Raw genomic sequence first — 25,408 nt, forward strand, 5'->3', positions numbered from 1 at the left:
AACAGATTCGACCTCTCATACTTGCTCTATGGATAGAACTTACAGAGATGTTTCGGCATTGGGGTAAGGCACTCCTCCAGTCATAGCTAGATGGCTGCCCCTGGGTCGGTGTATTCCCGTTACCTTGAAGGGTCCTTCCCAGCTGGGGGAGAGTTACGGAGCCCTTCTTGGTTTGGTACTTGTCATAGGGCTAGGTCCCGACCCTGGGTCCCCACCTGCATTTGACACGGGAGCCCTTGTCTTTGGTTGTGGTCACTTCCGCATGTACCTGTTGGCTGCCTGGATCCGTGGGGGAGTCCAGAAGGGTTTCCGGAGGAAGGCATGCTTCAGCTCCATAGACTGGGGAGCACGGGGTCCCCCTGGGGTCCGCCTAGTTGTCTTCACCGGAGTAAGAACCTCCGACGAAGACATCCTTCAGGTCCCCTTCGGATGACTGATACCCGTGGTCCCGCTCAGCCGCGGCCACCTCGCCGTAGTCCACCTTTTCTTTGCCAGGACGGTGGTGAGGTGGAGAGTCGTCCTTGGAAAACTGCTCACGCCGCTCACTGACGCGTTTCGCGAGGTCAATGATCTCGCGACACTCCGTGGTGCTGTGGCGACCGTTGGGGTGCACAGGGCATGGGCCGCTGTTACCCCTCTGCGGCTGTGGGCATTTGTTGCGGTCGCCCTGGCCCCCGGTCGCGGCTGCGACCACTAGAGCGGTTGACTGTGGCTTCTGGTAGTCGCGATCCTTCTTCTTTTTCTTCTTTCCGTCCCGGGGGACGGCGCCCGAGCCACCCGACTGGGCAGCTCCGGTTTGTGGGGCCGAGTGCCATGCACGACCCTCGGCGGCTCTGGCGCATTTATCGGCCAAGGCGAAGAGTGTGGGGACAGTTTCCACGTCATGTGCGGCCAACTTCTCCAGCATCTTCTCATCACGTACTCCCTGTCGGAAGGCTGTGATGATGGAAGCATCAGAAATACGAGGTATAGTACCTCGCACCTTGGTGAAGCGGGAGATGAACTTCCGGAGGGTCTCCCCGGGCTCCTGCCTCACCGCATGGAGGTGGGCCTCCACGCCGTGTTGTTGGTAAGCACCGGCGAAGTTCGCAACGAACCGCGTGCATAGCTCCTCCCAGGAGTAGACCGATCCCGGGGTGAGGTTCATGAGCCAGGTCCGGGCAGGTCCAGACAAGGCTACATGGAAATATGTCGCCATCACAACGGTGTTTCCACCTGCTGCCGTGATGGCGGTGACGTACACCTACAGGAACTCCGACAGGTTCGATGTTCCGTCGTACTTTTTCGCCAGGTGCGGCCGGAACTTGGGTGGCCATGACGCCGCGCGGAGATGATCCGCAAGAGCGGCGCAGCACACACCGGCCAAGGGGACTCCCGTTTGGGACCGGGTGCCATTGGTGTCTGCGGTGCAACCACAGCGAAGTCCTGATCGAGGTTGCGACCATCGATGTTTTGGCGGCGCTCGCGTGCCCTTTCCAATGAGACCCGGGCATCCTCTCCCGCACGCCTACGATTGAGTTCTGCCCGGAGGTCATTGGTCTGTGCACCCCTTACTGAGGGTGAGCGCATAGATGCCGACGCCTCGCGTTGGCGCCGGGATGACCGCATCCTCGACCTGGTCGAGGTAGAATGTGCCATACCGAGTAGTCGGTCGACGTCGTCCCGCCATTGCTTCATGGCCCCCGGTGAGGCCGTGGAGCTTGGAGGGTGTCGCAACAACTCCCTGGCTGCCGACAACGCCCCTGGAGATGCCCTTGACGGAGTCCGAGACGCTTGAGCAGCCGTGTGCTGCCGTGCGGTGTGCACAGCAGCAGTGCCTAGCACTGGGCGACTGGGAACCTGCAGTGTGGAGGAAGCAGCTTCTCCCTCCACCGCAAAATCCACTGAAGTCTCGGCGCGGTGCTCAATGATCTGCACCATCATGCTTGGACAAGGAAAACAAGCAAAAAACCTAATGCTTAGCCCCTACCTGGCGCACCAAATGTCGGAGAGCAAATCTCTGGCCGGGTGGCGGAGTGCACCCGCCCTAAATCCTAAGATGAGGAGGGGCCTAGGCGTTTTGCTTGTTAGTTGGAAAAGTGGGGAGAACACAAGAACATACAAGGATTTAGAGTGGTTCGGGCCGCCGGAGCGTAACACCCTACTCTACTGTGTGATGTATTGCTTAAGAGCTTGTATGAACTTGTGAGTGTCTGAGTGAGCCTAGCCTTGGATGTTCAGATCGAGCCTATGTGTAACGTCACATGCCTCCCCTTTTATAGCTGAAGGGGGATGCACAAAGGTGCTGAGCCAGGACATGTGGGCCTAGGGACATAAATAATATAACGCTTGGAGCCACCAATGTTTGCTGCTGGGGCAATCTTCTCGTGCCCTAACGCTCGAGATCTCCGTATCCTCGACGTGCAGGGGAAGCTTCTTGTAGAAGGGATGATGGGTACTGTGCGCCGCTCGGCACGGGCGCACTGTTTGCCAACAGACTGGTCAGACGCGCTGTCTGCTGGGTGACCCTGACGCCGTCTGCCAGCGGATTGGACAGGACACATTAAATGCTGAGAGGGTGCATCACCCGTCAGTGTGGTGGCAGGCGGCGCGTCCTTCCCGCAATAAATGCAAAGACTGCACAACCATATGGGCCTTACGTCAGGCTCGACCCGTTGGCTTACGTTACGGGCCACAAAGCATGCGGCCGCGGTGGGTTTCCGCCTGAGCGGGGAGCGTAGGGCAAGGCCTGGACACGTGTCGGCACCGGACTCTTGCTTGTGCCGGGGTCCTCTCTGTCCCGGGACCCTGCCAAGGCCCGGACCTCACTCGGGGGGGACCCGGCATGTCTCCTCGGGAGCTCCGGGCTCGTATTCATAGGGGTCCGGTGTTCCTCTACGGAGGTCCGGACCCAACGGTGCTTCCTGGGACGTATTATCCTTCCTCGCCACGTGGTGCCCTTAGGCCTGCCCATGTGGTGGGGTCGGGTGCCGCTCTCCGTGTGACCTGGAGGTGTCGTACGGGTGCAGCGCCTTCATACTTTAGAAGAGGGTACCTCTGATTCAGGGTACCGACAGAGCTCATTTGTGATCCTCCCACTCATCCTCTCACACCCCTTGCTTGAGATTGCATTCTAGTGAGAGACTGAGAGCTCCTAGTGCATTTGCATCCATTGGTGATTCTTGAGGCACTAGGTGGTACACCGGGCAAGCTTCATCGGCTTGTTACTCTTGGAGGTTGCCGCCTCCAAGACGGCTCGGGTGTTGTCTCTGTCGAGCTCTCTAAGAAGATTGTGGAGGAGCCACGGTGTCGATTGTAAGGGGTTCGCGCCTACCTCGCCGGAGCGGCAAAGGCGACGCTAGTGGAAACGAGGTATTAAGAGATTTCTTGTCCACTTGACTCAAAGATCAAGTCGCGTCTTGATAGAGGAGCAAGTGAGAGCTTGAAATCCACCTCAACGTGGATTAGGGGTGATCGGCAAATCACTGATATCACGAGATAAAATCTGGTGTCTCTCTCTTCTCGCATTACTTATTACCGTGCAAGTAATTAGTATTTCGTGTATTGTCTCTCTTGTATACAATTACCATAGTTGTTTCTCATAGATTGCTTACTTGTTGTCACTAGAGAATTTATACATATTGTCATATTGATTAAATTTCTCTAGTGTTTTTTATTTTAGTCAAAATCGTCTATTCACCCCCTCTAGCATTGTCTAACCACTAGAACATCATGCTCAGATATTTTTAATATTAAATATAAATTATATATATGTATATACGTTTTTTGTAAAATAAAAAATATATAATCGTGTCAGGCCGGACCAGTACTACGGGCCGAGGCTACAGCCCAAACACGGCACGACGTTCTTGGCTCTTGCAAGCATGGAGTCGTTTATGAGACCACATTAACGCAATGGACTCCATGGTGTTTGATGTTGCTAAATTGGATGGAGCAACAATGATTTATCACACTAACAGTAAAATGAAAGGTCATTTGTTGGTTTTAAACGTTAGTAATGGCTACGAAGTAGCATAATTTATTTGGAGCGCATTCAATTTTTATTGATGCATGACTTTAGCAATCACTCCATATTTTGATCTATCTTTTTTATAAGTTTGAGTTTATGTGACTTATTTTAGAAACTTGAGCTCACAAACTTTCTCTTATTTGATCTCTGTATGGTGGAATTATGTTATTTTATAATCTCTGTTCGTTGAGTCAGTCGTTGTGAAGTCTCTTTTAATCGCTCACTTTATTGGGCGTGTTGTACCAAGACATATTGAATGGAGCAAATAATAACATCAGTTAGCCAAATTAAAAAATATTATACAGAGAGCAGAGATAATCAATAACAAATTTTGAAATCTTTTTTATGGATAATTTACATAAATATTATTGTAAGCCGTCGTAAAGCACGGACAATCGACTAGTAATTCTTTAAAACTCAGTTCCGTGAATCACTTCTCGAGGACGTCCACGAATGATAAAAATGTTCCCATAAGTTCATTATTTTGGTATTTTTTTGAAACTATACCGCTTAGTTATTTTTTGGTAAAACAAAGTTATTTTTGATAAATCTAAACTTCGTTATGGTATCCTAAACTCAGGAAAAAAAGGTGAAGTCCAAAAGTCCACTACACTCACACATCTACAACAGTATTCGTCTCCAAGTTTACAAAGGAGCCCCACGAGGAACAGCTAACTACCAAAACGTCCATTCCGAAGCCGAGGAGAGATCTCATCTCGGCTTCTCCGCCGCCGTCGCCGCCATGCCTCCCTCCCCATCTTCCGCCGGTGCGGGCGCCGCCTCGCCTTCCGGTTCCGCGTCCGCTTCCGGCTCCGACCCGACCCCGTCTTGGTGGGAGTCCGTCTCGCAGGCACGGTCCCGCATCCTGGCGCTCTCCTCCATCCTGCCCGCGGCGGTCTCCCACGACGTGGCGGCGCTGGCCGACGCCGACCGCCCGGCGCGCGCGCTCCTCCGCTCGCCCGCTGCCTATTCGGCGCTCTCCGACGCGCTCCGGGCGGGCGGGGGCGCCGACGACCCGGCCTGCCACTGGCTCTACGACACGCTCCTCTCCGCCGACCCGGACCTCCGCCTCGCCGCGCTCGCGTTCCTGCCCCTGCTGGCGGCGCTCTACCTCCGCCGCCTCCCACCCGAGCTCCCTTCCTCGCTCTCCGGCTTCGAGGCCGTCCTCCTCGCCGTTTACTCCTCCGAGGCCAAGAATCGCCAGGGGAAGCCGGTCCTCGTCCAGGTGCCCGACCTCTCCGTCCCATCCCTGTACCACACGCCGGCGTCCAGCCCCAGCTCCAAGTCCCCTCGCCGGTCGCAGCCCCCGCCGATCCCCCCTCCGCAGGCGACTCCCGTGGTGGGGGTGCTGTCGCCGCCGCTGGAGCCACAGGCCGCGGTGAAATCGACGAAGCGCGCTGGAATTATTGGAGTTGCATTTGAGGCCTACTACTCCAAGATTTCGCAGATGCCTGCTGCGTCGAAGGTGGATGCCTGCAATGCTGTGGCTGCGTGGGCGGGGCAGTACTGCAAATGCCGTTTTGAGCTGGATGAGAAAGAACTGGAAGAAGAGGAAGGTGACTCTTTGGGGTCTGCCTCGTCAATGACCTCGGAGATTGAGAATGGGAAGGAACTGGAGGACGAATTGGCCAGGACGCATATCAATGGAGACAGCAGTGGCCGGAATTGCAGCGGGGACGACAAGGAGGCGAGGGTGCCACTTCCCTGGGAGCTGCTCCAGCCAGTGATGAGGGTTCTTGGGCACTGCTTGCTTGCCCCGCTGAACCCACCTGAGGTGCGTGATGCCGCAGCAGACGCAGTGAGGGTCGTCTATGCCCGTGCATGCCACGATCTTGTGGCACAGGCAATCTTAGCATCACGAAGCTTGATTGAGCTTGACAAGAGCGCACGAAAGGCTGCCAAGGCAGCAGCTGCTGCGGCTTCTGGGCAAATTGTTGCAGTTGGCACTGCTGGAAGCAATGCATCAAGCTCTAGGCCAAGTTCAAAGCCAAATACACCAAGCAAGCAGCGGAAGCCTGACACACTGCTCGTGTCCAAATGAAGTCAAATGCGCTACATCTAGCAAGAGTGTTTGCTTATGGTAAAGAGTTTCTTTCTGATGAGTGCTGTTTGTGTGCCACATGAATATTGGTGAAAGTTCAGTAGACCTTGGAATACATAAAATGTTATTATTGCTGCAAGACAGTTGGCTAAGGTTGTTTCCAACTTGGTGTTGTATGTTAACTCGCTTATGTTACTTTTTGCATATAGTTCATGGATCAACATATAGTTTGTGTTTTTTTGGTGGTTTGGCGAGGAGCAAGCTTTTATATATTTGCTGTACTTATTATTGGTTTTGATGTAATGTTTATCTGAATATCTTGGCACGATAGCAATGAAAAGAGAGACGTGAAGGCCGAAGTTGACATGGGAATATTCAGTAGGAGACTTGAAAGGATGGAATGTATCCAAAGATTTAGCTTTGAATAAGAGTGCATGTAAAATAGATATACATGTGCCTGAAACTTGCTTTGTCGTTTCGGTTGGGTTTCAATTCTAGCATACCCAACATGCTTGGGACTAAAATACTTTGTTGATGATGTAGTTTGCGCCAGTAATCATGTATTGTACTTCAAATTTCTCTGTTCCATGTACAGACATCAGCTAATATACAGATTTATAAAGGTATTTTCCCAGCTAATTTTCATAGTTCATTTTGGTATGAGCACAAAGTTTTTACTACACCATTGGAACGCGGGTTGCCATTATGCTGTTTGAGGAACATCTGGCAACAAGGATGGACGGTGTAGGTAAGGAGGGTGCCAAATAATGTTTGATTTGGGAAGTATGTTAATTATTGTTCTTTAAACGAAAGCAATGTGAGAGCAGCAGCAAGGTTGCATATTTGGAATGGATTATGTGACTATTTTGGCCATGCGTGATATACTTGTTCTTTTTTCCCCATGTACTTTAGTTAGACATTGATTTAATTCTTCTAAGAAAAGTTATTGGTATTATAATGCAGGTTCCTCAAGAGATCCAATCAGAGGCCAAATATCAAAACGATTCCATATCTTAGCTAGTAAGTAACTAATTTTCCTTGTAGTTTGGGGGAAATCCTGAAGAAAGCTCAATGCCTCATTGATTAGAATTCTGCACTTGTAGTCGATTTCCAACACATATACTTGTTTGAAGGTTCCAGTCACCATGTTGTAATACAGATGTACATGTAGGTCGTAGGTGATGTATTTTTCATTTCTAACAAGCTTCTAAGTTCTATGACCTTTCATATGCATTTTAATAGGAATTGATTGTTGCTGGCCCATTTCTCCTTTTTTTCTTGAAAGCGCCACCTGGTTACAGATTGATTTCAAAGATAACTATTGATAGTCTTTATGCATTATATTTTGCCTCCAGAGAGGGGGGAGGGAGCTTAATCCCTTCTCTATGCTAGCTAGGTAGATACATTTGCCCGGTTTCCCATTTCATGAATCAATAGATTTATATTATTATACGAAGAACCTCCCTCTACCAAAGCCTTCCTTGCCTTAACACCAAATTCTCTTGCTCTCATCCTCATCTCCTCTGCAGCCTCACCTTCATCCATCAACCTGGACACAGCTGCCTCCACATCATCCTTTGTCACTGTAACCTCCTCTTGTTCATGCCCCCATTGTGTCACCCCTTTGACTCCAACCTCCACCCCAGTTTTCAGCACGTCCACCACCAGCCTCTCGTTCACAAACTGCTCTGCAAAGTGTGGCCATGTGATCATGGGCACGCCTGCACAGACTCCCTCTAATGTCGAGTTCCACCCACAGTGTGTCATGAAACCTCCAACAGATCTATGCCACAGGATCATAACCTGCGGCGCCCAGCCCCTTATGATCAAGCCTCTGTCCTTCACCCGTTCTTCGAACCCGTCCGCGAGCCATCCCTCAACTTCTGGAAACTTATCTCCTGCTTTGATCACCCAGATGAACGCCCTGTTGGAAGATTCCAGCCCTAGTCCCAGCTCAACGAGCTGCTGAGGCGCGGTGCGGGCCATACTGCCGAAGCTTACAAAGATCACCGAGCCCGGATCCATGGAATCGAGCCATTGCAGGCACTGCGCCTCATCCATTGAGGCCTTGTTTCCTCTCGCCGCCATCGTGTTGCTGTCCTGGTTGCACAGACACATTGGTCCCACTGTCCAGACCTTCTTCCCTGTAACCTGCTCGAAGGACTCGATGTACAAGGCCTCCAGCTCTTGGAAGCTGTTTATGACAACACCACTGGATCTCATCTCCTCCTCATACATCTTCTTACGGATCTGATCCAGACCGGGAACAGATACACTTCCAGGGCATCTTGCTTTCGTCAGCTCAAGCGGCGTTGGGAATCCTGGGAAACTGACGAGCTCATTCTCATCTTCGACGTGTTCCAGCAAGTTGTCGCGGACCATGATGTACCTGCAAAATATAATTGTATCGTATTTAATAATCGCATTATGCTGCAAACTTGTTTCCTGTCACTGCCAGTTAGTCAACATGTTACTGTTGGATTTCTTCCACTATTGGCTGGAGCGTAAACTAAATTACTGTTGCTAATTAAGGGCCTGTTTGCATACCCTCTACCTAAAGTTTAGAGGCAGAGCTCTAAATTAAAGCTTTAGAGCTTAAAAGTAAGCTAAAGTGATCTAAAGCTTTTAGAGCTGAGCTCTGAAGTTTTAGAGAAGCAAGTTCTAATTAGTATTATGATTAATATATATATTTTTCCTTACGTTACACTTATAAACACCGTTTCTGAGTTGTATTTGTAGTGCTCAGATGAATACTTTCCTCTATATACATAATTGTCATTCACCATTTTTATTTCCAACTAAAATCAGTTTTTAGTGTAAAAAGCGAGTCCCACCGGATGCTTTGATTATTTCTGCTTTTATGCTACTGCAGCTTCAGAACTTTGAATCGAGAATTGGGAGGAAAAAAAATCCCCGTTGTATGACTGTTAGGCTAGCTCCAGCATCCTCGTACCCATATTTGAATTCTACTATACGAACAATACAACCTATAATGTAAAATAATGTTTTAGGTAATAATATGGATGGATTATTAGGCACAGGCTTATAAGCGGATACAAACAAGACCTTTTTTCTTATATGAAGGAACGTATGCTACTTTTTACACCAGTTTTAGGACGACCAAAGACATTTTTAGTGATAATAAAACATGATATATCAAAATACCTGGCAAGGGACGCGAAGCCGCAGAAGCCATTGAACGTCAGCCTGGGGACACCAAACTCCCTCGCGATGTCACCTGTCCACCAGTGGCTCATGTCCGATACGACGCAGCTCGGAGGTTGTTCTTGCTCTCTGAGGTACGCAGCGAGTGGCTCCCGCAGCGCCGCGCAGGCGTCCATGAAGTTCTTGAACAGGTCTCTGGACTGGAGCATGTCGGCGTTCTCGCACCCCTCGGGCAGGCCGAACTCGGCGGCGGGGAAGCGGAGCCTGACGAACCGGATCGCGAGGCCCGCCGCCGCCGCGTGGTCGATGAGCCCCGCGATCCTAGAGGCGTTCAGCGGCGTGGTGACGAAGCTGACCCGCGCGCCGTGCCTGGCCAGCAGGCACGCCATGTCGGTCATCGGGATGGTGTGGCCCTGCGCCATCAGTGGGACCAGCACGAAGTGTGCCTTCCTTTCGGAGGCGTCCTCCAGGTCGTGGGCGAGCGCGAGTGCTGCTTGGGTGGCAGAGGCCGCCGCCGCCGCCATGGCTGTGTGGCTAGCTGTGAGGTGGAAGTCGTACTGCTGTTTGCACTGGAGGAGATGGCAGCTGAGGTGGATATGTATAGTGTCTCTTCTCTTCCTCGTGCTACGAAAGCGATGTGGGCAGGGCTTGGTGACGCATGTTCACACGTCATGTTATCAGGGAGGAAAGAGGCCGGCAGCTAAAACAAATTGCAGATTGCGGCAGCTTAGATGGCGCACGTTGACACGTCAATCAGAGTCGTGGATTGGAGCAGCTGTTCGACTGCAATAGTACAGATAGCTCGGACCTGTATCGTCACTGCCTAACATGCCCGGGATTCTTGACAATCCTGTGACTAAAATGGGTAAGCAAATAGGTTATCCACTAGAAGTTTAGGCTATGTTGCACTCGAGTCTTTATACTGTCGGCTGCTCGCTTCTGCTGCAGCAGCTGCTCCACAAATACAGATTTGCTCTGGAGCCTTTTGATCTTGCTGGTGATGCTTGCGTTGCTCGTTGTATCATTTTCTGCATAAAGGAAGTGTGTCCGAGTGCCGGTTCTTCTCAGGCGGATCTCATCTATTTGGAAAACTGGTCGTGGATCCCCCCCTTGGGCCCCTTTTATTTTTGGCAAGATGTACTTGGCAATCTTGCATGCGCGCGCAGTACTTCCGACCAAGGAAACACCATTAGTCATTGTCATCTGCCATGTGTACTAGCTCCGTTTTCATTTATTTGACGCCATATAGTTTAAAATTTGTGCTGGATAAAAACGGACTGAGGGAGTATAAGCTTCCATGATATCCTTGTACCTGCTTCTTTCAGGTGTGTGTGTGTGGGTCAGGGACTCAGGGTTCACGATTTCGTTTTCACTGTTCTGAATTTTTTTTTTGAAAAAGGACACGGCAAGAGCATTGCCATGGCCAAAAATTTATTAGAAAGGGACACTTACAAACACTGGAAAGGAAAAGAAAAAACAACACTAGGGTAGAGGGGGGCAAAGAAAAGAAAAGAAGCACTAGCAAAACAGCCCACTAGAAACCCAGCACGCCACACACACAAAACGCTAAAATTAACTAGAAGCTCTTTGCGGGTTGAAATCTTCTTTGACGAAGTTGGCCACTTCTCGCTCGCTCTTCTCAAGACCATGAAAGATTCTTCGATTTCTTTCTTTCCAAATCTCCCACCAAAAGTAAATACAGAGACCATCGAATTCCTTGCGAGCAGTTTTCTCTACTTTTAGTCTGCACTTCCTCCACCATCCATAGATCGACGAGCACTGGTCCAACTTTGGCAGAGAGGAGAGGTTATACCACGAGCTGAGCCAACTCCAACACGATTTTGTGAATATGCAATCTTTTGCTAGATGGCCCACCGTCTCCGGTTCGCGCTTACAAAGCTTGCAGATAGGATCATTATTCCAACCTCGCTTCTGAAGATTATTGGCCGTTAGAATTTTGTTATGGAGGAGGGTCCATGCAAAGAACCGACATTTAGGCTCTGTCTTCGCCTTCCAAACTGGAGAAAGTTTGAGCTTGGCAAAACTCCCGTGGAACTGAGCCAGGTAAGCACTCTTGGTAGAGTATTCGCCATCTGATGTCCAGCGCCATCTGATTTTGTCTACTTCCTCAATATTTATATGGACTTCATGGATGGCTTCCCAAAGTCTCACAAATTCAATTATTTCAGTTTCCCCAGAAACCGGAGAAATAAGAGAAATCCATGTATTGTTGAGCAGGGCCTTATGTACCTTAATGTTTTTGCGCTTTGCCTTAATGAAGAGATTGGGGGCAATGAGACGCGCCGCCATGCCATTAATCCAATTGGAGAACCAGAAAGAAGCAAGGGTCCCATTGCCAACTGTCACCGAAGTTGAAGCATGAAAAAAGTCTCTATCTTCTTTGGTACATGGGGTGTCAAGCCCCGTCCAGGCCCTGTCCCGGTCTCTCCATTGGAACCACATCCAACGGATTCGAAGAGCTCGAGCAAAGCGTTCCAGGTCTACCACTCCAAGACCACCAAGATTTTTTGGGCGTGAAACCGTTGGCCAGTTCACAAGGCAATACTTCTGGTTCCTCGCCTTTCCAAAGAAACCCTCGTCTAATTTTGTCAATTTGCTTCAGTAACCATCTCTGGGCTGGAAATACCGTTAGGTGGTAGATTGGTTGAGAGGACAGAACTGTGTTAACGAGAGTCAATCTACCCGCTTTGGAGAGCAATTTTCCTTTCCATCTTGGAAGCCTTGCACGAATTTTGTCAACCAGAGGCTGCATCTCAATTCTTCTAAGTTTTCTAGTGTGAAGGGGCAGACCAAGATATTTTCCAGGGAAAGAGGCAATCTTTCCAGGGAAGCAGTGAAGCAGTGCCTCAACTACACCAGGATGACACCGAATAGGGTACAACTCTGTTTTACTCATATTAAACTTGAGACCAGAACAATCACTAAAGGTCTGGAGGATGCGCCTTAAAGCATACAGGTCAGAAGCCGACGGCTTTGCAAATAGTCCAGCGTCGTCAGCATAGAGTGAGCAGTGCAAAGTAGCCGGCTTAGGAAGGGCATGAGAGAGGACGCTCGAGTGAATAGCACGCTCTATAATTCTCTGAAGTGGATCGATAGCCAAGATGAACAACATCGGAGATAGAGGATCTCCTTGACGAAGGCCACGCTTATGAATGATTTTTCTTCCTAGTCTGCCATTCATGAAGATACGCGACGAAGAGGAAGCAAGGATAGCTGAAATCCAATTTCTCCATTTTCTACCGAAACCAAAAGCTTCCAGCACCTCCAAAAGATATGCCCAGCTAACAGAGTCAAAAGCTTTTGCTATGTCCAACTTGATGAAGAGAGATGGATTCTTGGATTTGTGCAGCTTCTGGATTACTCTTTGGACATATAAAAAATTGTCATGAATGCACCTTCCCTTGATAAAGGCATTTTGTGAGCGAGATACTAGTTGTCCCAGTTTTGGAGCCAATCTCTCAGCCAGTACCTTTGTGATTATTTTTGCTAGGCTATTGATCAAGCTGATCGGTCGAAAGTCCGTAAGGTGCAAAGCATTCTCTTTTTTTGGGAGGAGCACAATATTGGCCTCGTTCGCTAGGTGCAGCTTGTTAGTGCGTAAATTGTAAAACCCACAAAGCGCCTCGGACAAATCGCTTCTTACAATGTCCCAACATTTCTTATAAAACAGCCCAATGAAACCGTCTGGGCCCGGAGCGCGTTGCGAAGGCATGAGATGAATAATCCTCTTAATTTCGTTTTCTGAAAAAGGAGCTTCGAGGTCTGAAAGGTCAGTTTGCCATTTCTCCTATTCGTTGTCCCCCTTGCTTGGCTCTTCCTCTAACGGGTTGTTGGGTAACAAGTGAGTAGGGCCCAGTAGAACGTCCATGAATTTTCTCATCAACTTGATGAATTAATTTTAAGATATAGGACTTCCCTATTAGAACAGGCTGTTCGAAGGGATCTCCTGTTCTTCCATCAAATATTCTGCTTTTTCCCGGGTACTCGGGTTCAAATACCCATGGATTTTTTGTTTGTTTACTGGCTTCATATAATTCCGAAAACACAAGTTTTCTTGAAGCCTCTTGCTCATATCTCTCATCAAAGGGTGCTATTCTATAATGTTTTCTAAGGCTGTCCAATCCAAGGAGGAATTTCTGGCTGGGGGAACCCCTAAGATGGAATTATAGAAGTTAAATATTGCTTCCTCCTTGTCTTGTTGTGTCATCACAATGCCCGTTTCTGATTGTAGCTCTTTTATGAAATGCTGATTACGTCGAATATTAGCATGCAGATGGAAGAATTTAGTATTTGCATCACCTTGTTTGATCCATTTCAATCTCGAATGTTGTTTCACTCTTGATTTCTGCATGGCAGCTAGCCCCAAAGATTTAGCCTTCAAGGAGCGAAGCAGGTGAAGTTCAATCTCAGAGAGCTGTCTCCGCTCCTGCGCTTTTTCTAAGCAGAGAAGGACGACCTGAACAATGGCTAATTGTAGCTCAATGTTACCAACTTGTTGTGCTTTCCAAATTTTTATTGATGTGGCCAAACGTCGCATCTTAATATGTAGCCTTAGGATTGCGTCTTTCGTATCTACCGACTGGCTCCAAGATGCTTGCACCATCTCTAAGAAACCGGGAAGAGTAGACCAGAATGCTTCAAAGCGACGCTGACCAAAAAATGTGACTTTTCTATTCTAAAATTTGAAACCCACACAAACCACGAACGTGAGCGGCAACGGGAAAACCGGCGGTTTCTCGCCAATCTCGACCCAGAAATGAATCACTTAGGGCTTGTTCGGTTATTTTCAATCCATATGGATTGAAGGGGATTGATACGGATTGGAGTGAATTTTGACTTACTGGGGATTGAAACCCCCTCAATCCCCCTCAATCCATATGGATTGGGGTAGAACCGAACAAGCCCTTATGTGTGTGTGTGGTGGTGGGGTGTGGGGTTATACTCTCTTTTTTCTCGAAAACGGAGAAGGCAGTTAGTTTCAAGTAGATCTCAGTTTATTTGTCCTTACTCAACCTTTCTAGTTTCCTGTCTGAGAAGCTGAGGCTGCGATGCATGCTGCTTCAAAATTCCTCTTTGCTATCTGGTCTGTTAATTTGATTTTCTCGCTCTCCCCCCCTACATATGTTCACTTTCTTCTTCGATCACCTTTTTCCATGTAGATATATCACACGTATTATTGTATATACCATACAATCTTGACTTCTTGAGGTCTCATATATTAGCTACGCTGGGATCATTTTAATGTTCTATTACGTCTTTGATGTTGACGGTTTGGATCAGAGCTCTGGCTTCTCTTTCTTTCTTTCTTCCTTTTTTTTTTGCTAAGCTAAACCCGTTTGGAAGAAACGTCTTGGCGAAAACGGCTTCGATTGTACAAGCCATTTATAAATGTCCAGTTGGTGCGGCTCCGTGACAATAGCCCTTGACCCTTGTGCCAAAGAGGCCCGCGTCGTGTTGGACACAAAGATAAGCAATTTGGGAACAGCCAAGAAGTACAGGTTTCGAAAGACAGTGGGAGCACAAGCAAACAAGGAACTGCAATAGATCTAGATTCATCAGAACATAGGCTGTTCTCTTACTGCTACAGCATCTGCAGTCCATAAAGATAAAACATTCAATAGAATTCGGTACGGATTAAAACTAAACGGACAGGCTGACCGATGAATCTAGATATCATATTCACTGTTTCGATGAAGCTTGTCAAAGAAGTACTCTTAGAGTTAGAGAAAACTAACCAGTAGCCTAGCCATGGCGCGCTCGCCCCCAACCCCAGCAACGCCACAGTGCGCTCGCCCTAGCTCCGACCGACCGACCGCACGCTCATCACTAGAAGAGAGTGAATGACAAAGACTGATATGTGGGGCCCTATTTGAAGAATAAAACAGTCTGTTCCAACTAAAATGTCATTTTCATGGATCTGAAGCTAACTGATTCCTTGGTTGATCCACGGTCGATCTTGGATGGACTAATGGAGCTGCTCAATAGTGAAATCTTAGATCCAGATCTTTTCCCCTCCCTTCATGCAAATATGTAGCACAGCACTTGTTCACATGTCAAGATACCAGTGGCCGCCAACGAGTCCGTGATCAGCTGCGCCGTCAGATTCGACCGTCTGTGATGCACGCGGTTGTTGAGAGCTTTGACTACACGGGGGCAGCACGCCGACATGGCATTTCGAGCTTTTGACCATCGTCGTGTGCTGTGGCCATCGCACCATTGCAGCTGCCCAAAAGAAAAAACTGCAGGCGAACGGGAGGCAGGGAGATCCGTTTTCTTTCTTTGGTGCCGATACGCGGTTGCACACAGTCTGGAGCCTCCTCTTCATGTGAGATCATTAGCCTGTCCTTTCAAAACACAGGAATCGCTGAGGAATCAATTCACGTTGGAAACGAAATTTTCATTGGGTTTTTAAAATCACGATGAATGATGGATGGGGCAGGATCACATATACACGTGGTTACGTGGAGAATCTGTACACCTAGGGATGGGCACGCAGTTTGCCTCGTTTCTTTCTTTCCACCTTTGACAGGAGACGTGCGCTGTATTCATCCATGCAGCGACCGAGGGTCACTGCCTCGCTGCAATGCGGCCTTGCTCTCCTGCCAGACCAGACACTCAGAGAGATCAGAGAGTCCACACTCCACTGGGCGTCTGGGCTCCGAAGACGGCGACAACGGAGCTTCGCTCGGCGCGGACGTCAGCGCACCACCCTTCTAGAACACAACTTTGCCTTGCCCGCCATGCGTCCTCTCAGACCAACCAAATCTGCCGCAGTGCCATCTCTGTGCCCTCCTTGTGTGTGTGTACAATAAACACAGCATGGGTTCAGTCAAGTGACCACGATTCAGTGCGGAATTCTCCGGTTCTCCTCCTCACACAAGTGACGCACATTCCAACACAGAAATGCTGCACACTGTTCGTCTTCCGTCCTCACGCTCCTTATCGCGTCGTCCCGTCTCGGCCACTCCTCACTAGAACCCCCCCTCGTCGTCCACGCGTCACGTCGTCAGCCTCGATCTTGGCCGTGCAAACTTTGCACCGGTCGTATCGCGGCCGGTGTGTGGAGCTGGCATTGTTTTATAAGCCGCACGTACGCGCGCTCGTCATTTAAGCTATCGAGAGAAAGCAGAGAGAGAGAGAGAGAGAGAGAGGCAGGCTAGGTTAGGAAGACGCAGCCAATGGCGGGGCTTCACTTCGTGCTCGTGCCGCTACTGGCGCAGGGCCACATAATCCCGATGGTGGACCTGGCGCGCCTCCTCGCCGGCCGCGGCGCGCGCGTCAGCGTGGTCACCACGCCCGTCAACGCCGCGCGCAACGGGGCCGTCGTCGAGAGCGCGCGGCGAGCGGGGCTCGACGTCGAGCTGGCGGAGGTCGCGTTCCCCGGCCCGGGGCTCGGGCTGCCAGAAGGGATGGAGAACGTCGACATGGTGGTGGAAAAGGAGCACTTCATGCCATTCTTCCAGGCCACGTGGAAGATGGACGCGCCGCTGGAGGAGTACCTGCGGTCGCTGCCCCGGCGCCCGGACTGCGTCGTCGCCGACTCGTGCAACCCGTGGGCGGCGCGGGTGTGCGCCCGCCACGGCATCCCGCGCCTGGTGCTGCACTGCCCGTCCGCCTACTTCCTCCTCGCCACGCACTGCCTGTCCACGCACGGCGTGTACGGCCGCGTGGCCCACGAGCTGGAGCCGTTCGAGGTGCCGGGCTTCCCGGTGCGCGCGGCCGGGAACGTGGCCACGTTCCGCGGCTTCTTCCAGTGGCCGGGGATGGAAAGCTACGAGCGCGACGTGGCGGAGGCCGAGGCCACCGCCGACGGCCTGCTCATCAACACGTTCCGCGGCCTCGAGGGCGTCTTCGTCGACGGCTACGCGGCGGCGCTCGGAAGGAAGACGACGACGACGTGTTGGGCCGTCGGCCCGACGTGCGCCTCCTCCTCCGGTGGCCTGGACGCGGGCGCGACGGCCGCCCGCGGCAACCGCGCCGACGTCGACGTCGGCCTCGTCCTGTCGTGGCTCGACGCCCGGCCCGCGGCGTCCGTGCTGTACGTCAGCTTCGGCAGCCTCGCGCAGCTGTCGCTGAAGCAGACCGTCGAGCTCGCCCGGGGCCTCGAGGCGTCCGGGCGGCCGTTCGTCTGGGCCATCAAGGAGGCCAAGTCCAGCGCCGACGTGCGGGCGTGGCTGCTGGCCGAGCGGTTCGAGGAGCGCGTCCGGGACAGGGGCCTCCTCGTCCGCGGGTGGGCGCCGCAGGTGACCATCCTCTCGCACCCCGCGGTGGGCGGCTTCTTGTCGCACTGCGGGTGGAACGCCTCGCTGGAGGCCATCACCCACGGCGTGCCGGTGCTGACGTGGCCCAACTTCGCCGACCAGTTCTGCAGCGAGCGGCTGCTCGTCGACGTCCTCGGCGTCGGCGTCAGGTCCGGCGTCAAGCTGCCGCCCATGAGCCTTCCCGACGAGGCCGAGGGGGTGCAGGTGACGAGCGCCGACGTGGAGAAGGCGGTGGCCGAGCTGATGGGCGTGGGCGCCGACGGGACGGCGAGGAGGGCGAGGGCCAAGGAGCTCGCCGCAAAGGCCAAGGCAGCCATGGAGGAAGGCGGGTCGTCGTATGCCGACTTGGACGACATGTTGCGCCATGTTGCGGAGCTAAACATGAAGAAGAGCCACGAAGAGGGCACGGGCTTCAGCACTCTGCCGGAGCTTGGAACTGGAAGCAAGAACAATGACAACATAGGTGCCGGGGCTGCCTTGTCAGTACAGTCCTAAGTTGCATTGCACCATGCGCTTGCCTTCTTGGACGATGTTTAACACAAGTAGACCAGTGTACTTTCTCTATGTTTTTGTACACATAATACATGTAGTTAGTATTCATAACAACAACAACAACAACAATAATGATAATATATTATAAAAAAAACAGGTGAATTGATGTGTTGCTGTAAACCGAAACATTCATAGGGACTGCAGAGGATCTCAATCCGGGGGGAGGGGGCACGGGCCCTTGTTGTTCCCCCGGTTTCCGCCATTGTTGGTCAGTCAGCGTCAATATTTGATTCTTCGGCCCATGTATGCTGATAAATTGAGTCAATCAAGCAGCAGTGACCGCTGTGTAGCATATGATAGGCTTACGGAAGGTTCTAGATACAAGGAAACCCATACACAGGAGGTAGAACAAGCAAAAGAGGTAGATCGAGCGGATGCTCACCTCGAGCTCTTGCTCGCCGCCTCCGAGTTCAGGCTCAAATCATTTGGCTGCTACTCTTTTTGTACTTCACTTGGTAGCTTGCTTCCTTGAGTCGATCGAACCTGATGGTCCACCCCACCCCATGTATAGCCTAGCTTCATCCAGTGCACTAACCACTAGCTCAGTAGGTCCATATGACACCCTTCCCTCCTTGAAATTTGGCTTGTCCCCAAGCTGACTCAGGAGCCACAATTAGATATTGAACCGATGTCGAAAAACCCAATAGCATTGGGATATCGATCACCTGGATGATCTATCCCATGGAACTTGCAGTTTGCTTTTGATGCATGTTATTCTATTAGTAACATCTCTGCAGCTTGATGCTCGACTGAAGTTTCGGTATTTGAGTGAATCCACTTCAGAATGCTGGTGATAAGCTTCAGAAAAGAAAGAAAGAAAGAAAGAAAGAAAGAAAGAAAGAAAGAAAGAAAGAAAAAGAATGCCGATAAGCTGTTGGTCTGATGTAAATCGCAAAATCTTGACTTCAATAGAATTGACAATGGATATGCAGTGTCTCTGATCCTCGACAACAACAGCAAACTCACACTTGCACTTGACTTACTTTGGATTAACAGCTCTATCAAGGAAATGCCCGTCATTTAGAACCATATACGCAAAATTAGTAAGCGCCATACCACGCCTCTCATATATCTTAGTAGTAGTTTCAGACACATTTGCTACAGGTCGTTGGTGCTTTGACAACATCTCAGCGTACAGGTCGTTGGTGCTTTGACAACATCTCAACTTGAAAGTAGCTGAAACTGAAAGATAGCCAAGGCATCCTCAATACCTCCCCAGTGACGAACCCCCCACCTCCACCGCACACACGCACACCCAACTGGCCTTATCGCTTTCAAACGCCGAATAATCACTTTAAGTTGGCTAGACAACGTATAGCTTCTTTGGTTCTATTTGTTTCAGCTTACGCCCCGTTTGGATCTCTTTATTTTAGACAGTTTGAATCCACTCAATAAAGTAACTTATTTAACTATTTCGTAGTCTATATATAGTTGTTTCGTAGCCTAAATTATAAAAACGTAGATTAGTCTTATCTAAGACACAAAATAAAAAATGCCCTTATTTGTTTATTTGATTTTTTGCAATTATGGCATTGTAACGATCATACATTTAAAGATACGAAAATAGAATTGTGCCAGTTGGTACATCTTATTTGGCCAAAAGAAAGTATATATAAATAAAATTACAGTCTTCTAGCAAACAATGCAGCAATTTGATCTCGAATATTATTCATGTCGACCTTTCAGTAAGTCCAATTTATTCTTCAATTGAAGCCTTGAATGGTGCAGTCATGTTGCTATCTTGTACTTTTCAGCTATGTTGTTGTGACCACGGGTAGTCATGATGTCATTCGACCTATTACCAGCATTGATTTCTTGGATACAAATTTCACAAAACCCTCTAGTGTTCTCAAAAGTCCAAGCTGCTTTGTCATAACTTCATTCTACTCAAAATTAAAAACATGCATGCAAATAAAGTTTAGGAATTTAAAACATATACACAGTTAACGTCCTGGAGTACAATAGAAAAAAATAGTGGGAAGAAATTTACATTGTTTTCAATTAGTGGTTCAGCATGTTGTTCCTCTTCGTTGGGTTGCGAATCGCCCACATCAATTAAATTAGATCGTGGAGGCTTGTAGGCGCAGGGCGCTCCCATGTTCGTGGCCACGAATAAAACGAACAGACCCTTGCGAACCTTGTGATGGCCACTTTCCACGTCCGGATCCTTTCTCGGACTGTGGTACTCCATCGAAAATAACGTCTACAAAGTAAGATTGTGTTAACATTTTAACAAACAAGTGGGGTTCAGAAGAACATGTAGACCTAACACAAGACACTAGTGAGCATTTTATCGAACATCTACAGCACACCTGCCACATGAGCCGTAGCTTCATTCGGTGTGGTGACACCGGGCCCTGCGATCGTGGCGCCATTGCCGCGCCCTGCGGACAAAGAGCCAATGTTGCACACAACGCTACTATTCCGACTTCGTGCTCTGTCGCGCGTAGTGCTCGCGGTGGTGAGGCCGCGCCCAGTGCTCACCATGTCGAGGCTCGCGGTGGCGAGTCCAGGCCCAGCCCTATCGCGGCCCATGCTGGAGCTTGCGACGTCGCGCCCCCCTGTCCGCATGCCAGTGGTGGTGCTGAGCCCTCCTGTGCCCGTGAGCTCACCATCTGAAGCCGGTGTCGGTACGAGCGCTCTTTCTTCGTCTTCCAAGAACGAGTTGAAATCCAACCCTCGCCTCAAGGTGCTCCTATACTTCAATGTCGAGCCAGGTTTTCCTCGTTGTTGAGGTCATCTATGGAGGGAGAGGCTGGCAGTATGGGCACGCATGATGGAGACAATGGGCAGAATGTCGGCGTCCTCGTTAGATGCGTTAGGGATGAAAACGGTCGGAAACGGTATTTATTCGGTAATCAGTTTTTTCTTTGATTGCGAATAAATATGATATAGAATATACAATATAAATTTGTATTCTTGTTTTTAACATCCAGCTTGTTAAGATTCATAAAAGATAAATCTTAAATTCATCCTACATTTTCTCAAATAATAGATATAAACTTCGGTATGGATTCGGAAACAAATTCGGTAATTTTTTTAACTTTTTGTGTTGTAGGGAGCAAATAATATATAAAACAACTTATATAATATTTTATTCATATTTGTACTAATGTGCTTGATAACATAAGAAAAGATCAACATCAAATTTTATATATATCTATTTTAAAATATTAAATTTGTTCTAACAGTTCGGATTACCACTTTCATCCCTAGATGCGTGGAGGCGGGTTGGAGAAAGCAGCAGGGAAGGGGGCAAAGGGATGGATGAATGGGCGGCCGCGAGCCCAGCACGAAGCCCTTTATTTGGGTCCAATCTAAGCCCAGCACATCTAGTTCTATGTGGGGCCGGGCTCGAACAGGAAACTGTGCTTACCGGCCCGTTTACCTCTAAGCCTGATTTTTTGCACTAAACTGTGCTTACTGGCCCGCTTAGTCCGTTTTTCGGCTCGCTTTTTCCGTGCTTACCGGGCTGGTCCGACCCGTTTAGGCCCGCTGTGGGCCGTGCTCGGACAGAGAAACGAGCCCGCATGCTTAGATGGCCCGACCCAATTTTCTAACCGTGTTTGGCGGGCTAGGCCCAAAACGAGTCAGGCTTCACCGGGCCCGGGTCGGGCCGGGCGGCCCGTTTGGCCAGGTAGGATGGAGGAAGCGGCCGTCAGGATGGAGAGTACCGTGATGGGGGAGACCGATCGGACCGATTTTTTTGTTTTTTAATCTTTTTTCTAACAAAAATTTACATTAGACACATAGATGACTTATTTCAGGATTTGGACCCGAAGCTCAGCGCCATCAGCTACGACGCCGAGGTAACACAGCTCGGCGCCATAGGCTATGCGCCGAGCTTTGACGTGGTGGTGGTGGCTCGCGGTGGCTAGGGCTGGCGTGGCGCTGACGTGACCCTCCTAGCTTGACGCCACAGATTTTGGCGCCGAGCTAGGAAGTCTTATAAATCGTCCGTTCTGCTGGCCGAGAGGGACGTCCTCCTCATTTCTCAACTTCGCCTCCATTCAAATCATCTTAAAAAACGGCCAGATTCGAGTTGGAATACTTTGTATACCAAGGTATGGTGTCTCACTGATTTGTTTTGTATATTATGTTGTAATTTTTCGATTATTAGTTTTGATTGTTGCTCCTAGGATATATAGTTCATATGATGACTACAATTTTGATTGTTGCTCCTAGGATATATTAGTTTAGATAATTGTGTTAATAAATAATCGTTTCTTAGATGAAAGACATGTACCGGGAGGCATTGTGGCAGAAGAGAGGTCGTCCTAGGGAGTTATATCCAGATGTATCTAGTAAGGATGCTCCTATTCCTCCTGATCTTCCTGTGCCTAAATGTGACTGTGATAGACCGGCTTGGGTATGTCAATCCAAACATCCAGACACGGCTGCTCGCTGCTTCTACCTTTGTGGCGGTTTTAGCGTACATAGCTTATGACTTGTGAGTTAATATTGTTTACTAAATATGTACTAATGCTTCATTCCATTTTTATAGGAGCAGCTGAGGTGTTTCTTTTTCTAGTGGATCGACAGTGCTGATAAATTTGATCCTCTTCTTTTCGCTAATTGGTTGTGTGGAAGGACTAGTCATGAGCGTTTTAAGCGTTGGGTTCCTCCTCCCCCGAATCCTCCACCAATGACGGATGCGGAGAAGGAGGTAGCAACAGAAAGACGAATGGAGTCGACGCCTCGATGCGATTACGGAGATTATACTGTCATCGACGAGGACACTGCGAAGCACTTCGTGTGTCCGAATATTGATTATGTCAGCACATAACAAATGTCCAAACTTTTTGTTATTTTTTGCACAAATTTACTAAATTATTCTCCTGCAGCCATACAGGTGGCGTAAGTGTCATTTCATAGTGGTTGTATGGTCCTATGTTCCATTAGCCAGAGCCAGAGGCAAAGGAAAAGAAAAAAAATGAGTGGGTGGAAGTAGGGATGGCAACGGGGAATTCCCCGTCGGGTTTTGGCTCCCCATCCCCGTCCCCGTGACGAAAAAACTTCCCCACGGGGATCCCCACGAACGCTTGCGGGGGACATTTCTTCCCCATCCCCGTTACCCGCGGGGATAAATCCCCATCGGGGATCCCCGTCCCCGCTTAAATTATAATTAGATCGTACTTCATTTGTTATTAATGTAAAACATTTTCACTTATACACATTGTTAGATGCAAAAATCATTATGTGTACATTAAAATGAACGCATTTATATAACTAGTGATCTCTTGGCAAGATAATTATTTTTTTTATCATTAACTATTATATGAAAACGTCGTCACATGTAAGTTTAACGGGTCCCCGCGGGGAACGGGGATGGGGAATGCTTCCCCATCCCCGTCCCCGTTTACCCGTCGGGGGAGAAATTTTCCCCGTTTACATCCCCGTGGGGGAAGAAATTTCCCCATCCCCGTCCCCTAATAGAGGAATTCCCCACGGGGAATCGGGGATCGGGTCCCCATTGCCATCTCTAGGTGGAAGAGTTGAAGTTTGATTCTGGGTTGGATCCTATGTCAATGGGTTCTCCTAGGGGTACCACCGGATTCAAAGCCCCACAACGCCGCGAACAGGACGAGAAATCTCAACCTCGTTCGGGACCGATTGAGTATCTAGCACAACAACCACTTCTTCCGGAAGCTTAGGCAAAGGAGCTTCACTACGAGCTACATTTGAAATTTGTGGAGATAACCTGACTGGAGCATCGCAATGACTAAACGGTAACTTTTGAACGACCACATCCAAACATGGAGGAACAATTGTCTTCACAATTTTGACATATTTCACCCAGTCATCTTGAGAGGCAATGGAGATTAACCGTCGGACAACTCTCAGATGTAACATGGGACAATAAACCCTCAATTGATATACTAGGGTCGTTTAAGTTGCAACTAATCTCCTCACAAGCCCGAGCAAAAAATTGGCCAAAAGAGCGTCTACAACCAAGTGATATCCAAAGGATGGTAACAATTAATTCTTAAGTGCACATTGCTTTTAATTGGTATATTCCTTTGTGTCTTTTGTAGCCACATAGAAAAAAATGAAGCACTTGAGAATGAACTTAAGAGATTTTACCTTGCTTTGGAAAGGATCTAATTATATGGTAGATTGCAAGTTCATAATTTTATATTGTGACAATCTACATGCTTTAAATTGATTGTATGTATCTTGTGGCATATTTCAAATTAATTATCGTGTTATTGCCATGACGTAGACATAAAGAGGATTATCCCATGTTCTTAAATGAATAGAGTGCTAAGTAAGAAATTCAAATTCTTATAGCACTTACCAAATGGGGAATTCTCTATATGACTAGAGTTGTGAGACTAATGTTTCTATTCAAGTGTTTATGTAGTCTCACAACATGAGAATGTGTTTCCCAAATATAGTGTGCCATTCAACATTCAAAGAAGATCGAACCAATACTATGCGATGTATTCATTCTTGTTTAAATTGGTTTTGAGTCTTCTACATTAATCACTCACCATGCTATGAATTAAACTTGCCATGTAAACTTAATTAAATAATCATGCTACTTTCATCTTTTTTACAATTGATGTTATGCATGATGCTTGTAAGGGTAATTTAGTTCATATCATGAGGTTTCCTTGTTTTAGTAACCTTCTTGTCATTCATATACTAGAGGTTGCTAAATAAGAAGCTATTGCTTGTGTTTCAAATGCAATCTCTTCTAAGATATTTCATGGAAATTCATAGTAGAGATTGTGCTCTTTCAATTGGTAAAATCGCAAACACTAAATGTTAATCTTCACCTAAAAGAAAGATTAGGAATGCTCAAGGTAAAGGTATGGAACTAGTTGTTTCATTTGGTATGAGACCAATAATAATTCCTTTCAAGTGGCATTCTTTCAATTGGTAATAATCTATTCCATGGAAATAAATTTCAATATAAAGGTTAATTTCCTTTTGGCTTAAATTTGTAAATTGGTGCATTCACTCCTCCATGTGCATTAACTTAAAAGGAATTTAATTTATGCCTTTATGCCTCATAAATGATGATTTATTTGCCATTCATATATAAATATCATCATTCATTAAATACTTCCTTGTACTACTAATACCTCTTTTAAAAGTGCTATTCGACTAGTTTTAAAAGGAAAAGCGATAACAAGCTAAAAAAGGAAGTCTCCACGAATGAAGAAAAGAAGAACACTTAGATGACACCATCTCATATAGTAAGACCTTTCAATTGATATAACAAATGGTACATTCTATATGGTGGTAAGTATTCTTAGGCATAAGTTAATTCATTGCAAGTTTGTCATGCCTTGACCATGATATATAATGTACTCCTCATGAGACTCTTAACACTGAATTGAAAGTGCATGT

At 48.3% G+C, this 25,408-nt stretch overlaps 4 protein-coding genes across 4 annotated transcripts; 2 read left to right on the top strand and 2 right to left on the bottom strand.

Moving 5' to 3' along the window:
• The first annotated feature begins 4,708 nt into the window (after positions 1-4,708).
• LOC100273062 (uncharacterized) lies at positions 4,709-7,269 on the top strand. Its single transcript, NM_001147511.1, has 2 exons — positions 4,709-6,089; positions 7,014-7,269. The coding sequence occupies exon 1, from the start codon at positions 4,752-4,754 to the stop codon at positions 6,048-6,050; it is 1,299 nt and encodes a 432-aa protein (NP_001140983.1). The 5' UTR covers positions 4,709-4,751; the 3' UTR covers positions 6,051-6,089; positions 7,014-7,269.
• Positions 7,156-9,795, bottom strand: LOC103649679 (UDP-glycosyltransferase 73E1). Its single transcript, XM_008675414.3, has 2 exons — positions 9,216-9,795; positions 7,156-8,439 (listed from the first exon to the last, which is right to left on the bottom strand). The coding sequence occupies exons 1-2, from the start codon at positions 9,737-9,739 to the stop codon at positions 7,443-7,445; spliced, it is 1,521 nt and encodes a 506-aa protein (XP_008673636.1). The 5' UTR covers positions 9,740-9,795; the 3' UTR covers positions 7,156-7,442.
• A 6,374-nt stretch (positions 9,796-16,169) lies between these two features.
• On the top strand, positions 16,170-18,135 carry LOC100281698 (cytokinin-O-glucosyltransferase 3). The gene has a single exon (NM_001154618.2). The coding sequence runs from the start codon at positions 16,415-16,417 to the stop codon at positions 17,990-17,992; it is 1,578 nt and encodes a 525-aa protein (NP_001148090.2). The 5' UTR covers positions 16,170-16,414; the 3' UTR covers positions 17,993-18,135.
• A 1,400-nt stretch (positions 18,136-19,535) lies between these two features.
• LOC103649680 (uncharacterized) lies at positions 19,536-20,849 on the bottom strand. The gene is made up of 3 exons (XM_020550664.3): positions 20,362-20,849; positions 20,040-20,252; positions 19,536-19,932 (listed from the first exon to the last, which is right to left on the bottom strand). Exons 1-3 carry the CDS (start codon positions 20,422-20,424, stop codon positions 19,828-19,830), a joined length of 381 nt encoding a protein of 126 aa, XP_020406253.1. The 5' UTR covers positions 20,425-20,849; the 3' UTR covers positions 19,536-19,827.
• Positions 20,850-25,408: the final 4,559 nt, after the last annotated feature.

This window comes from Zea mays, chromosome 3, assembly GCF_902167145.1.
Source record: "Zea mays cultivar B73 chromosome 3, Zm-B73-REFERENCE-NAM-5.0, whole genome shotgun sequence".
NCBI lineage: Eukaryota > Viridiplantae > Streptophyta > Magnoliopsida > Poales > Poaceae > Zea > Zea mays.